General features: G+C 41.4%; 1 protein-coding gene across 1 annotated transcript in view; it reads right to left on the reverse strand.

Moving 5' to 3' along the window:
- The window catches only part of MTBP (MDM2 binding protein), a 58238-nt gene that overhangs the window by 37331 nt on the left and 8526 nt on the right, over positions 1-12381 (reverse strand). The window contains exons 4-9 of the mRNA XM_075920177.1: positions 12174-12325; positions 9192-9250; positions 5995-6139; positions 3806-3923; positions 2232-2366; positions 1310-1404 (exon numbers count right to left, since the gene is read on the reverse strand). Coding sequence (XP_075776292.1) covers positions 1310-1404; positions 2232-2366; positions 3806-3923; positions 5995-6139; positions 9192-9250; positions 12174-12325 — 704 coding nt within the window. The remainder of the gene's footprint in view (positions 1-1309; positions 1405-2231; positions 2367-3805; positions 3924-5994; positions 6140-9191; positions 9251-12173; positions 12326-12381) is intronic.

Genomic DNA, 12381 nt, shown 5'->3' on the forward strand with positions numbered 1-12381 from the left:
CCTCACCAAAAAAGGTCAAAATTAGTGGATTGTCATTATAATAAGGTGGGAGAGCGTAACACAGTATCTCCTTCTCCTCTTCATATAAATAGAAGCAGGTGCTCTTTGTTTCAATCTGCTAGCCCAATTATGTGCGCTAAGAATATTTGTTTAATTTTATCATGGCATCAGATCAAAGACAGTGGTTACATCTAGTGTAGTTTATACCTCCACTTACAAAACTATGCATAAAAATTTCATATACCTGTGAGCTCGCTTTATTTTAAAAGGCTGTAAAGAAATGGCCTTTTGCCTTTCCTGACCATGCCACTTACACACTAATCCCTGATCTTTTTCCTTTAGTTGTATGTAAGGCTAATTACTATTACTGATGGAGCTTTTTCTATTAGGTAAATGTCTTTCTAATTATGTAATACTGCTAAGAACCGTCTATATAGAATATTATGGTCTATTAACCCAGCAAACAAAAGGGTATGCTTAATTCTTATTAAAAAAAAAAAACCTCCCCACAAAATTTAGAATTAAAGGTAAGAGGAGTTCAGTATATTCAATTTAAAAGTAGGGCATTTTATTTTAAAGTAGTTAAATTTAAGAAAGAAGAGAGACACTGAACATGCTAAAATAAAATGAAGTGCAGTAAGAACCTCTTCTACCCTAAAGAGACTCCCCTTACATTACCAGCTGCTAGTACAAGGTAAATTTAAACACAGATGAAAACTCTTACATCCAGCACTCTCAGGTATGGTAACATCTGGACCATGGATGTTATTGGACCAGAGAGCCCAGCTGGGAGCGGGGGCTGGCCAGAGTCAGGAGCAAAGCCCTGGCCAGCAGCAGCAGGTCCAGCAGCCTGGAGTGCATCACAGGCTGGCAAGGTGTAGCACGCACCCCCAGCCAGGGCCTGCATCAGCAGACCATTGCAACAAGGAGCGCAGCCCTGGTTGGGAGCAGCAGAAGTGAGGCCAGCATGGGGGGAGCGCAACCCTGGCCAGTGCCAGCAGCAGGGGGGCTGGTGCAGCAGAAAACGGATCCCAGTGGTAAGGGCTCGGAACATGTGTCTGTGGCTGGTGCCTGGGAGAAGGCCTCCTGCCAAGGGGAAGCCCAGAAACTGGGCTGACCGTCGGGAGGGGAGTTTTGATTTTGTAGAACTGCTAAAAGGTGCCTGTTCATATCATCTTAGCATCTCTGACATAACTTAAATACACATCTTCAGTGTACCAAATTAAGGTAATCCACCATAGTCCCTGTCCTCTTCCCTCCATTTGTAAACACTTGGAGGGAAAAGGTAAGCTTTTTAATAAAAGGATACAGCTCAAATTCAAGATCTGATACAAAATGGGATGGTAGATCTGAGAGCACCACCAGCTGCATGAATTCTAACACTGGACCATAATAATGAAAAACCTGAAAAGAAATTCAAATGAGAATATGTAACTTATACTTTAGATAGGATTTCAAAAGGACTTAATCACTTGCTTTAAGTACTTTGCTGAAATGGGTCCTTACATTATAGTCTAATGAAAATGTAATTAAACATCTCAAAAGAGCAAACTTTTGGAATAGTTTTAGGTACCTTCCATTTGATTCCTGAAAGTATGCATATGCATATGAAATATGCAAAAATATATTTTGTCCTGAATTGTCTGGTATTAGATTATTTTTATTTTATATATGAGAGATGATGCATCTCATATATTTAAAAGTTGTAATAGTAAAAAACTATTACAATTTAAATATGTAATTCAATTGAAGGTCTTTTTATATATTTTCCACCTATAAATATGGATTTTGATTTTTAAACTTGGGTCTTCTTTTAATTTCCTCAAAGCAAAAATGGTACACTATGAGTAAATTTTTAAAAAAGTATTTAATAATAAAATGTATTTGTACAAACAAATAAATGAATAGATGTTTCCAACATGCTACAGCAATATTTAAAATTGATTTTTTCAAAACTAAGAAATCAGAATAAGTTTTTCATTTTTATTTTGAGAATGTAGTATCACATCCTATTTTGAGAATGTAGTATCACATGTCATTAGACCAAGTATCATTGATACTATCCAGAAAAAAATATGATATAAATAAGCCTTAAAAATTATACATTATGGAGTTGCTACTTTTACATTTGTTCTTGAATTCTGATTACCACATCTCTCATTATTAATTTTCTCAGGAAGGTAAAAATGTCAACTTTTGTAGGTTAAAGAAAGTTCAAACACAGACCTTACCTCTGGCAAAATATTAGTATTTTCTGATTGTGCTGTTTTCTTGGCCTTGAAGCAACTATTTAAATGTGATGTGCTGAATGGCTTTGCCGAGACACCCTTTATACAAAACTTTGGAAACCTAACTTCAAATCCAAACTAAAGAAAATAGACAGAATATTAAAAGAAGGCAGATACAAAGGCTGATATTAATAGGATAAATTAGGTTAGAAAAATTCTCATGTTCTTGCATATCAAGCATTTGGTGTAACTAGAAGATGAAGAATGAAATAAAGTTTACATAAAGCAAAGCACTATTTTAATCGATGAATTTTTTTCCTACAGTCAATTAGATACACAATTACTTTAAAACAGTGGTGGGCTCCATGCAGTTCATCCATCTTCTAAGTGTGGCCACAAGACATTTTGTTTTTCATTTCCCACACACAGGGTTGCCAGATTCTGCTGGTTTCCATCCATGTAGTTTTTTTCTTACCAATGTTACTAAAGTGATACACATGTAAAGCAAGGGTATGTAAAGTGAAGTGAGATGTGTGCTGATTGCACAGAACACTGAGGCTACGTCTGACTGCAAGCCTCTTTCGAAAGCATCTAGACTGCAACCTCTTCTTTTGAAAAAGTGAGCTGCTTTTTCGAAAGAGAGCACCCAGGCAGTCTGGATGCTCTGTTTCGAAAAAGCCCTGTTTGTATTCAAGAACGCCTTTTTTCGAAAGAACACTTTCGAAAAAAGGCGTTATTCCTCGTGAAATGAGGATTACCGCCATCGAAAGACAAGCTGTGTTCTTTCGATTTAAATTTCAAAAGAACGCGGCTATAGTCTAGACGCAGGTGAAGTTTTTTCAAAAAAAGGCTACTTTTTTCTAAAAAAACCTGCAGTCTAGACACAGCCTGACTGAGAGCCAAGTGCTTCCTCTGCACCCAATCAAAGCACTGCTATGGTTCAACTGGCACATCCCTCAAATTCTAGGTACACAAGTGCAGTTAGCAAAACCAACCTATCCTGGGAGATCATCTTGGTTAGGAAAATCTTGTGGCCCACTGAGATGATTGTGGGCAACTTACATTAGGCTAGGTTGCCCACCACTGCTTTAAAAAGATATGGCCTCATTAGTATAAATAATATTGGTTTGAATAATCTGGTAACATATGCAAAATTAAGACATTGCAAACACAAGTGTTGTCTTCTACAGCTAAATAGTCGCTGCTTATTGCACAAGTCCTAGACTCTTGAGTACTAAAATGTAGCAAAGAAAGAGGATAATCGCTTGTCATGAACAACAAAAGATTTGACTTAAAAATAAACCCACAAACCTAAGGTAAAGACAGTAAAGGTCTGGTACCTAAACTTAGGTCCCTGCATATGAAACTCCACACTGTAGCTATACATTTATACTTTCTCTGTTTAAAGAAAAGTGTTATTTAAACTGGTTTCTATATAATTAGATTGTTACAAAATTCAAATGAAAGCATGAAGTCTAATAATTTATAATACAATATGTATCTCATAACAATTTTATACAGTAAGTATACACAGGGAATCTAAAAAAAGATCACCAAAACTAGAAAAAAACCCGTACCTTTCTTTCCCATATTTGAATCTCTCCTCTCCAAAGCTCTTTTGAATCAATAATATTCATTAGATTATCTGAAGCCACAACATCTGCTGATAAGTAGTCTGCAATTTTTTGCCAGACACTGTAAAAGTAAGGAAAAATAATGAATCTCCTATTTCAACTTGTTTTAAAGATTACCATGCTATGTGTGGTAATCCAATAGATCTTCTACACCTTAGCACTAAACACAGACTTCTGGAAATATGTAAATTCAGACCAAAATATATAACTTTGTACTCTGAAAAGTACACTCTTACAGACATGCTGGCTCCACTGCCTGCAGGGGAAGGTATTTCTGTGCTCCACCAAGATGACAATAGAATGCACTGGCATGTAGCAAGCAATCACTGGCTTGGCAAACTGAGTCAGACTGTAATTAGCAGTCTTGCAATATGCATGTCCAACTACTGCCCTTCTTTGTGTATTAAAGGGAATGAGAGACATGGATGGAAAGAGAACACATTGACTTCTCTTGTCAACTAGAGGATTTCCCTGTTCATCATTTATTGGTTTCTATGTGGTAAGAGCAGGGACAGGTTGCCTCATTATGCATAAAGGATATGCAGCACAGCTATTCAGGCTTATCTGTAGAATGAACAACGAGCAAAAAGTTAAGACCCTGGTATTTGGCATAATGGATGGTCCGAATAGGAAAGGCAGATTCCACAGAGAATAGGTAGATGATACAGTAGATTGGTGGGGAGCTAGTCTACAGAAACTAAGCCCCTCCGCACTGGACAGGGAAAGATGGAAGGAAATAGTGAGGAAGGCATCGGACACTAATGGGAGTTGAGCCCATGGTTGTTAATGAAGATGAAAGCATAAGACTGAGCCTATTTGATCCAAAGAAGAGATGCGTTGATTGCCATACTTAAAATCAGAAAGGAATCCTCCATCATGATAAATTGATCGTGATAGTTTTTCATCTCCCTCTGTGTGTATTAGCAGGTGTCTTATGACACACAAATATTTTCTCTACCTAGGGGTTTATTTCAAGGCAAAACATTTAGTTTCCTTGTCTTATCACAATTTTACTGATGAAGTCAAGGTCATTTTACACTTTATATTGAGCTGACGAGGTGGGAGGGAAATAGGCAATCAACAAACATGTATGTAAATAAAAATATTCAAGTCAATAGCCTTAACTTCAAAAGGCAAAAACGGCAACTTGATACCCGTTTTACAAAAATTACAAAACCAGATTAAAAGTAGGGATGCTAGTGAGTAGTCCACTGAAGAATCGACTACTCGCCTTCCACCCTTGCTGCTTTTCTGAGAGTCAGCAAGGTTGGGAGGAGGGACAGGAGCCGGCGCTCGGGGGAGCCAGCTTAAATGCTGGTTCCCCTGAGCAACAGCTCCACAGTGCCGTCTGCCTCCCCCTGCCTCTATCAGGGAGGCCACCACAAACAGAGGCTGGTGCCAGAGCAACCTCTATTCATGGTGGACAGGGCTAGACACAGGCAGGGGCTGCTTCTGGAGCAGTCCCTGGCCACAGCCAGTCCTGGCCGCAGTGAACAGAAGCTACTCCGGCAGCAGCCGGGACCAAGCATTCCCTGCTCGCGCTGGTCCGGGACATTGTACCTCTGCATTCTAAATGTAGTAAGAGTCCAGCAGCTCTTACTACATTTAAAGTGCAGAGCCACAGTGCGGGTAGCTCCCAGAACCAGCACGATCCGGAACTGCTCAGTCCCAGCTCGAGACAGTTCCTGGAGCTTCCCCCTCTGTGGCTGTGCAGAGCAGTCCTTATCGACTAATCGTGTAGTCGATACAAAGTGATTATCTACACGATTAGCCAAATAACCTCAATTTAACATTGCTAATTCAAAGTAATCAGTAATAATTACTGTGTTTTGTGCTATATTAACTTTATAAAAGGTCTTGTGTAAAATGAAGCCAGGCTATCAGGAAAAATTAGATATATTAATTAAAGTTAAATAAAATGAGATGTAATCAACCTCTTTGCTGAAGGCATGTATTGAACAGAATTGTCTGGATAGCTCCTCCTTTTCAACAATGATAAAAGAGAAATCCATACTTTCCTAAAGAACAACTGTCAAGCATTAAGACACTTCATAAACTTTATTTAAAAACATTAGTGTATGTAGATGCAAAACAAATAACGTCCCCACTTGTACAACTAATTAAAATCATACCCTTTACAGTCATTTGTTGTGATAGTGATTTTTGCAGAATGCCATTCTCTCAGATGTTTCAGGGCACCAATCACAGGTAAACAGTCTTTTAACTTGGGGGCATCTCTTTCAGCAGACTGTAGTATTACATCAACCATAGCTCTTCCTTAAATAAAACATAGTTTGTGTAAATTATTTTAATAGCATGAAATTATACAGCTAAGCACTGATCTCATTTTAAGGAGCAAGCCAAATTTATAAAATATTCTACAAAAAATATGGTTTATGGCTGACTGTGATCAGGATTGTTAAAGGGCAGAATAGAGAAATGTAGAAACAAGATTTGCAACATTTCTATAGGAACGTCAGTCTGTTTATTTAGCAATTCCTCTTGGATATCTTATCAGCTTATGCTAAACAGGAAAACCAAAATACATTATCTTCTCTTCAAAACATACCCTTCCCTCCCTTCTCTATCTGCAACAACTCCACCCCTTAAACTCTGTGACTGAAGTTAATGATTTACAGCAGTGGTTCTTAAAGTGGGGTCCACGGACCACTAGTGGTCCGCCTCCCAGGTGGTCCATGGCTTGAGCTCAGCCTCTCCCCGTCTCCCCCATGAGGCAAGAAGCCTGCGTTGCCTCCCCACTGTGTGGAGGAGATGGGGAGGGCCGAGCTCCCCCTGCCCGTCCCCGCCCCGCTGAAGGAACAGCAGTGAGGCTTACCCGCTGCTTCTATTGGCCAGTGCCGTGATGCTGGGAGCCCTTTAACACTGCCGCAGCCCAGCATCCAGCCCCACCCACACGGATCTGGCTCTGCTAGGTGGGCAATCAGCATCCGCCTCCCTGCACTGCATCATGGCATCTGCCCATGGGCCCTTCGCCTCCAGGTACTGCCTGCGGGAGGCGCCGTGCTGGCTGCTGGAGAAACCCTGGAAGCAGCAGTGCTGGTGCCATCACGCTGTGGGGCTGGAAAGCATCCAGAGGAACCCAGAAGCCTTTCCCCTGTGAGACCCGCCCATCCTGCCATCAGCTCAGCGGTGCAGGCAGCTGCATTTTCGAGGTGGGAAGGGCTGCTCTGTAGGGCAGCCACGCAGAGCGGGGCTACTCCAGAGACCTGGAGAGGAGGCTGCCTGTCCCCCACCTTCACCCCTCACCAAAGAGCTGGTGTAAACCAAAAAATGTTTCTGTATTGTGTTGTGCCATGTGGACTCCACCCGCCGACTTAGCTTTTCACAGTGGTACAGAGTATCTGGAATCTTAGGATTACCTGTGCTGACAAGGTACCAATTGGGTTGCCATAAACACAAAGCCAGCGTAGAAGACAACAGAGGAGCCCCCCAGCACTGAATGGCAGCAATTCTGAACATTTGGTTTTCTGTTTAGAAACAACAGCCTCTAGGATTGTCTACTTCTGGTAGCAATATATTATAGAAGCCGTTCCTGCTACCGGCAGCACAGTCTTACAAGGGAGCATCTCTTTACAAACCACCGGCCAATGGGAACAATGGAGGTGTAAAGCCAAATAAGCATCCCCACTCGTGCCCAAGCCCCCGCATCCCAATCCCCATCACTCACCACCTACCCCGCCAACACCCCACATCCCCAGCTTGCTCCTACACCCTCCCTTGCTCCTGCACCCTCCCTCCAGGCCACACTCTGCACCCTCCCCTTGCTCCTGCACCCTCCCTCCTGGCCAGATACCCTACCCCAAGCCCTCGCCTGCACCCTCCCTCCTGGCCAGGTCCGGCACCCTCCCGTGCTCCTGCACCCTCCTCCTGGCCAGGTTAGGCTGTGGTGGGAGAAGCAGCGCCGCAGCTGAGGCTCCTCAGAGGCGCCTCCAGCCTCTGGGGCTGGCCCAGGACTGCATGGCCATGGTAATGGTGCCTTCAGTGTCTGGGGCCAGCCCAGTACTCTGTGGCTGCAGCAGTTGCTGCAAGGGACACATGCCCAGAACCCCACAGACTCCTCGCTCACTCCCCTCTTCCCGCCAAGACCCTGCACCCTCGGTTGCTCTGACACCAGTGTTGCCTCCAAGCTGTGTGGCAGCACAGCTTGTTAGGTGATTAATCAGCCCTGCCCAGTCAGAGGCTCAGGGCTCTATGTACCCTCCCTCCTGGTCCTGCACACTCCCCTCTGGCCTGGCCAAGTACCTACTCTCACCCTGCTTCTGAACCCACCCTTGCTCCTGCACCCTCCCTCCTGGCCACACAGTGCACCCTCCCTTTCTCTAGCTTCCTCTCCGTTGGCCAGACACCCTAGTCCCAGACTGCTTCTGCACCCTATTTCCTACCAAGACCTCGCACCGTCACCCCCTCTTACACCCCACCTCCTGCACCCCCCTCCCTATCACACTTGCTGGCTGTCCCACACACTGACTCCCTCGTGTTTGTTGCCTCCACAGAGTCTAAGGGGGTCCACAAAATCCACTAAATCCAGAACAGTCAATCTGGCCTATGGGAAGCCCTAATCCTGAGTCCTCCCTGTCCCCTCCTCTCACCCTCTGGGGCTGGCGTGCCAGAGGAATGAGGTGTCTCAGTTGGGGGCTACATCAGTGAGTGTTGGGTGTTTTTGGAGGAGATTTTTTGCTTCTCACTTGTGTGGTCCCCAGCTAATTTTTCTGTTGGTCAGTGGCACCCTACCCAAAAAGGTTCCCCACCCCTGCCATAAATAAAGAAAACATGGGAACCTTTTGTGTTAGACTTAAATAAATATTTTACTTTATTTAAAATGAAGTTTGATAAACTAACATGAGAAATTTAAAATGCTTAATCTGTTTAATAATTTAAATTAAACTATTCTTCCTAGCTGCAGCACTAGCAAAATGGCTCAGAGGTAATTATGTAATTAACAGTTAGTTTCATTAGCACCTTGTGGTCCATGGAAAGATCTGCATTAAGCCAGGTGGTCCACAGGCCATTAAGCCAGGTGGACCACGGGAGTTTGAGAACCACTCATTTACAGGATATTTTTGACTTCTTCTCCACTGTCTAACACAACCAGGCTGCAACTTAGCTTATTCACAAGGTAAATACCCTGCCCACGTTTACATCCTTCAGGAACCCACTTCTGCAATCCCACCTCTAGTGAACCTAGCTAACATTTAAAAATTCCCCAATTGTTTCTCTCCTTCCTTTAACTTCTGTCTGTCTGTCATCAGACTGAAAGCCCTCAGAACTGAGTCCTTGAAGATAAACACAAGCCTTTCTGTGAAATTACCAGGAGCAGGGAGCTTGTCCGTCAACTGATGCAGACTTTCTGCAGATTCTTCATAGACACTGAAATTAAAGAGGGTTACTGGATTTAAATAAATGTATATACAAAATTATCCAGAACTAAATTACCGGTAACAATATTTAGTATTTTATGGAAGTACACTACATCTTGAAAGCACTAAACAATCAGCATATAAACCCTACAAGGTCTCACTGCTTTTCCATTTTACATTCAGGGGAAAAAAAGCAGATAGGTTACGTGACTTCTCCAAGGCCACAGTGTCTTGGTAGGTCTGGGATTAAATTCAAGAGTATCTGGCTCCCCACTCTGAGATCTGTCCACTAGTTTATGCTACCCCTCAAAGTGAGTAGCCAAAGCTAAAATTTTCAGCTTCATTTACAGCTCTTTACAATATTCTGCTGCCTGGTACTGTAGTTATCCATATATTTACAGTCATGGATAACTGTCCATTCTACATATTTTACTACCTACATTTAATATGAATACTTATGTTTCAGCTCTACAGATTTATCGATTGCAAAAGTGTCTACTGCATTTACATGTGTAATGATATTTTCTAAAAGAAACACGCAATACATGCTTCATCTTGGTATGAGTGACAATAAGACTACAGTAAAACTCTGACAGTCCGGCATCCAACTGTTCGGCACTCCCGATACTCCGGCATCAAAATGCCAAGCACTCCTGACCAGCTGATTAAAAAGCCTGCTGCTCAGCACACGTGCTGGCTGTAACCAGACAGAGCATAAGATTGGGGGGAGGAGGAGGGGGTGGGACATGTGCTGGCTGTAACCAGACAGAGCATAAGGTTGGGGAGGAAGAAGGAGGGGGAATGGGATCCCGTTACAGTATGGAGAAGAGCGTGGAGGAGGATCAGGTTACAGCACAGAGGAGACTGGAAAAGGAAAGGGGAGGGGAGAGGGAGGGAGATTGTGTTCTGGCCAGCTGTTAAGCCATGCAGCTGTACCGGACCTCCCGATTCTCCGGCAAATCTCATAATCCAGCACCACCTAGGTCCAAAAGGTGCCGGATTATCGGAAGTCTACTGTATATACCATTTTTACCTTCACTATATGAAAGCCTAATTTTTAAACGTCAAAACTGTAGATTTAAACAGCCAGAAGAAAAGCGTGGCCAGTTGGTTCCCTGTAAGGTTAAAACTTCCCTAATATCTTTAGAATGCCAGCTACTCTGTATGTTAACAACCATGCTGCTATTTCTTCACTAACCTATATTTTACTTTTTTATCTGGAACAGGAGTGTTTGGGGATTTTTTTCTTTAAGTTCTTCTCTGAATTCAAGTTCAAAGAACAAATTACAAATCTCGATAGTGAGGAAATGGCAGCATGAAGCCCAGGTTCTTACCATATAAAGTAGTTGGCATTCTTTAAGGTACTTACTCAAGTGCTCAGGGGTTATATCTGCAATAACATTGCCAAAATGTAGCAGTGTAGACAAAGTCAAAAATACTATACTAAAGACCCTGTAGTTGGTGTTACTTGGAAATAACTTTTGTAGATTTTTATCAGCATAACAAAAGTGAGTATATAAAAATGAAAAGCCTCATTTTAAAAGTATATTTGAAGACAGGGTGCTATCTATTTTATAAGATGCCATTATTTCAGAAAATGACTAGCTCTTCTACTGACAATTTTTTCCCCATAATTCATTAGCACATATTATAGATTTTTGAGTTTTCAACATAAATTTAACCTTGTTTTACTTATTTTTCTGCTTGCCTTTCTCTCCATAAATTTACTTTATCTTAAAATGATTGCGTAAAAAGAAGTTAAAGACTAAACAGAATTATAACAGATTACATACTATACTTGGAACTATCAAAAGGACGTACGGTAATTAGACATGAGCACTAACTAGAAAAAGGAATTTCTGTTTTGTTTGATATTGATATTTTGACCAGCTATATTAGACACCCAATTCCTACTACATTGTAAGGAGATTTGAGCACCTAACTGCCTAGGCTCCTTGAAAATCCTGGAGCATGTCACGCTAAATGTTAACTGTGAATACAAACGTCATTCAAGACAGGCACAGTACTAGGTATTCTAGTCACTGAACAGCTAGAAGTAAAACAAGAGATTAGCAAGATAAATACATTCATTTGTGATACTATGAAGTTCTTAAAAAGCACAGAACAAAAATCAATTGCCAAAACTGATGTTTAACTGACTGGTTCAAAGATCTTGAAAACAAAAAGGGAACCACATATTTCAGGCCTGTCTCGACATTTTAATTAAGTCAGCTGCTATAACTAATGAACAAGAATTTATTCACTAGATATTCACAAAAAAACATATAAAACTTAAGAACACCCCTTAAAATATCGTGATGTCAGATATCTGAGACCAGGTATACATTAGGGGGCAATGTCAAACTAATGGATGCAACTCCAACTATGTTACTAGGGTAGCTGGAGTTGACGTACCTTAGTTTGAATTTCTGTGGTGTCTCCACTACAGAGGGGAGAGTTTTTCCCATTGACCCTCTGTAGTGGAGACAGTGCAGTAATTGAGCAGAGGTTGATTGCTAAATTGACCCCGAGAGATCCTGCACTGATTTCCCAGTAAGTGCAGACAGGCCTAAGCACTAAATAGAAGGGCCAGTCTCTAGCTAGACAATATGCATGATGTTTCCAAACCCAGACAAGGTTTCCATGAAAATATTATAGCCTGCATTTTTGCAACAGAATGTTTCATTTTACACACAAAAATCAGTGGTTAAGAAGATTATTTGTACAGAATAATAAAACAACAACTAAGATGTTTTAAAGTAATGAGTTGTAAAATTACATTGAATTTTGAATTCAAAGGTTTTTTGGGGGGTTACTGATTAATTAAAATAGAAACAAACTATCATCAAAAGAACTAATTAGTTCTCTTGGTTCCTTTGTTCTGTATCATATCTGAATCACTAGATGTTTCAATAAAAATGTAATAAGCATACTCAATCAGGGACAATGACTCTCTGCTGCTACTATCTTCCTCCTCAAAACTCTGAATAGCATCCAGGCATTCTTTTATACTGGTCTGAAGACAGTTTTCACTTTCATTTTTCTTCACCTCAAAATTGATCTCTTCCCAGTCCGAGCTACAAAACTAATAAAGCAAAAGTAATGTATTAGTCAAAGTGCTGATTTATATCAATCAAAATT

This window comes from Pelodiscus sinensis, chromosome 2, assembly GCF_049634645.1.
Source record: "Pelodiscus sinensis isolate JC-2024 chromosome 2, ASM4963464v1, whole genome shotgun sequence".
Taxonomy (NCBI): Eukaryota; Metazoa; Chordata; order Testudines; family Trionychidae; genus Pelodiscus; species Pelodiscus sinensis.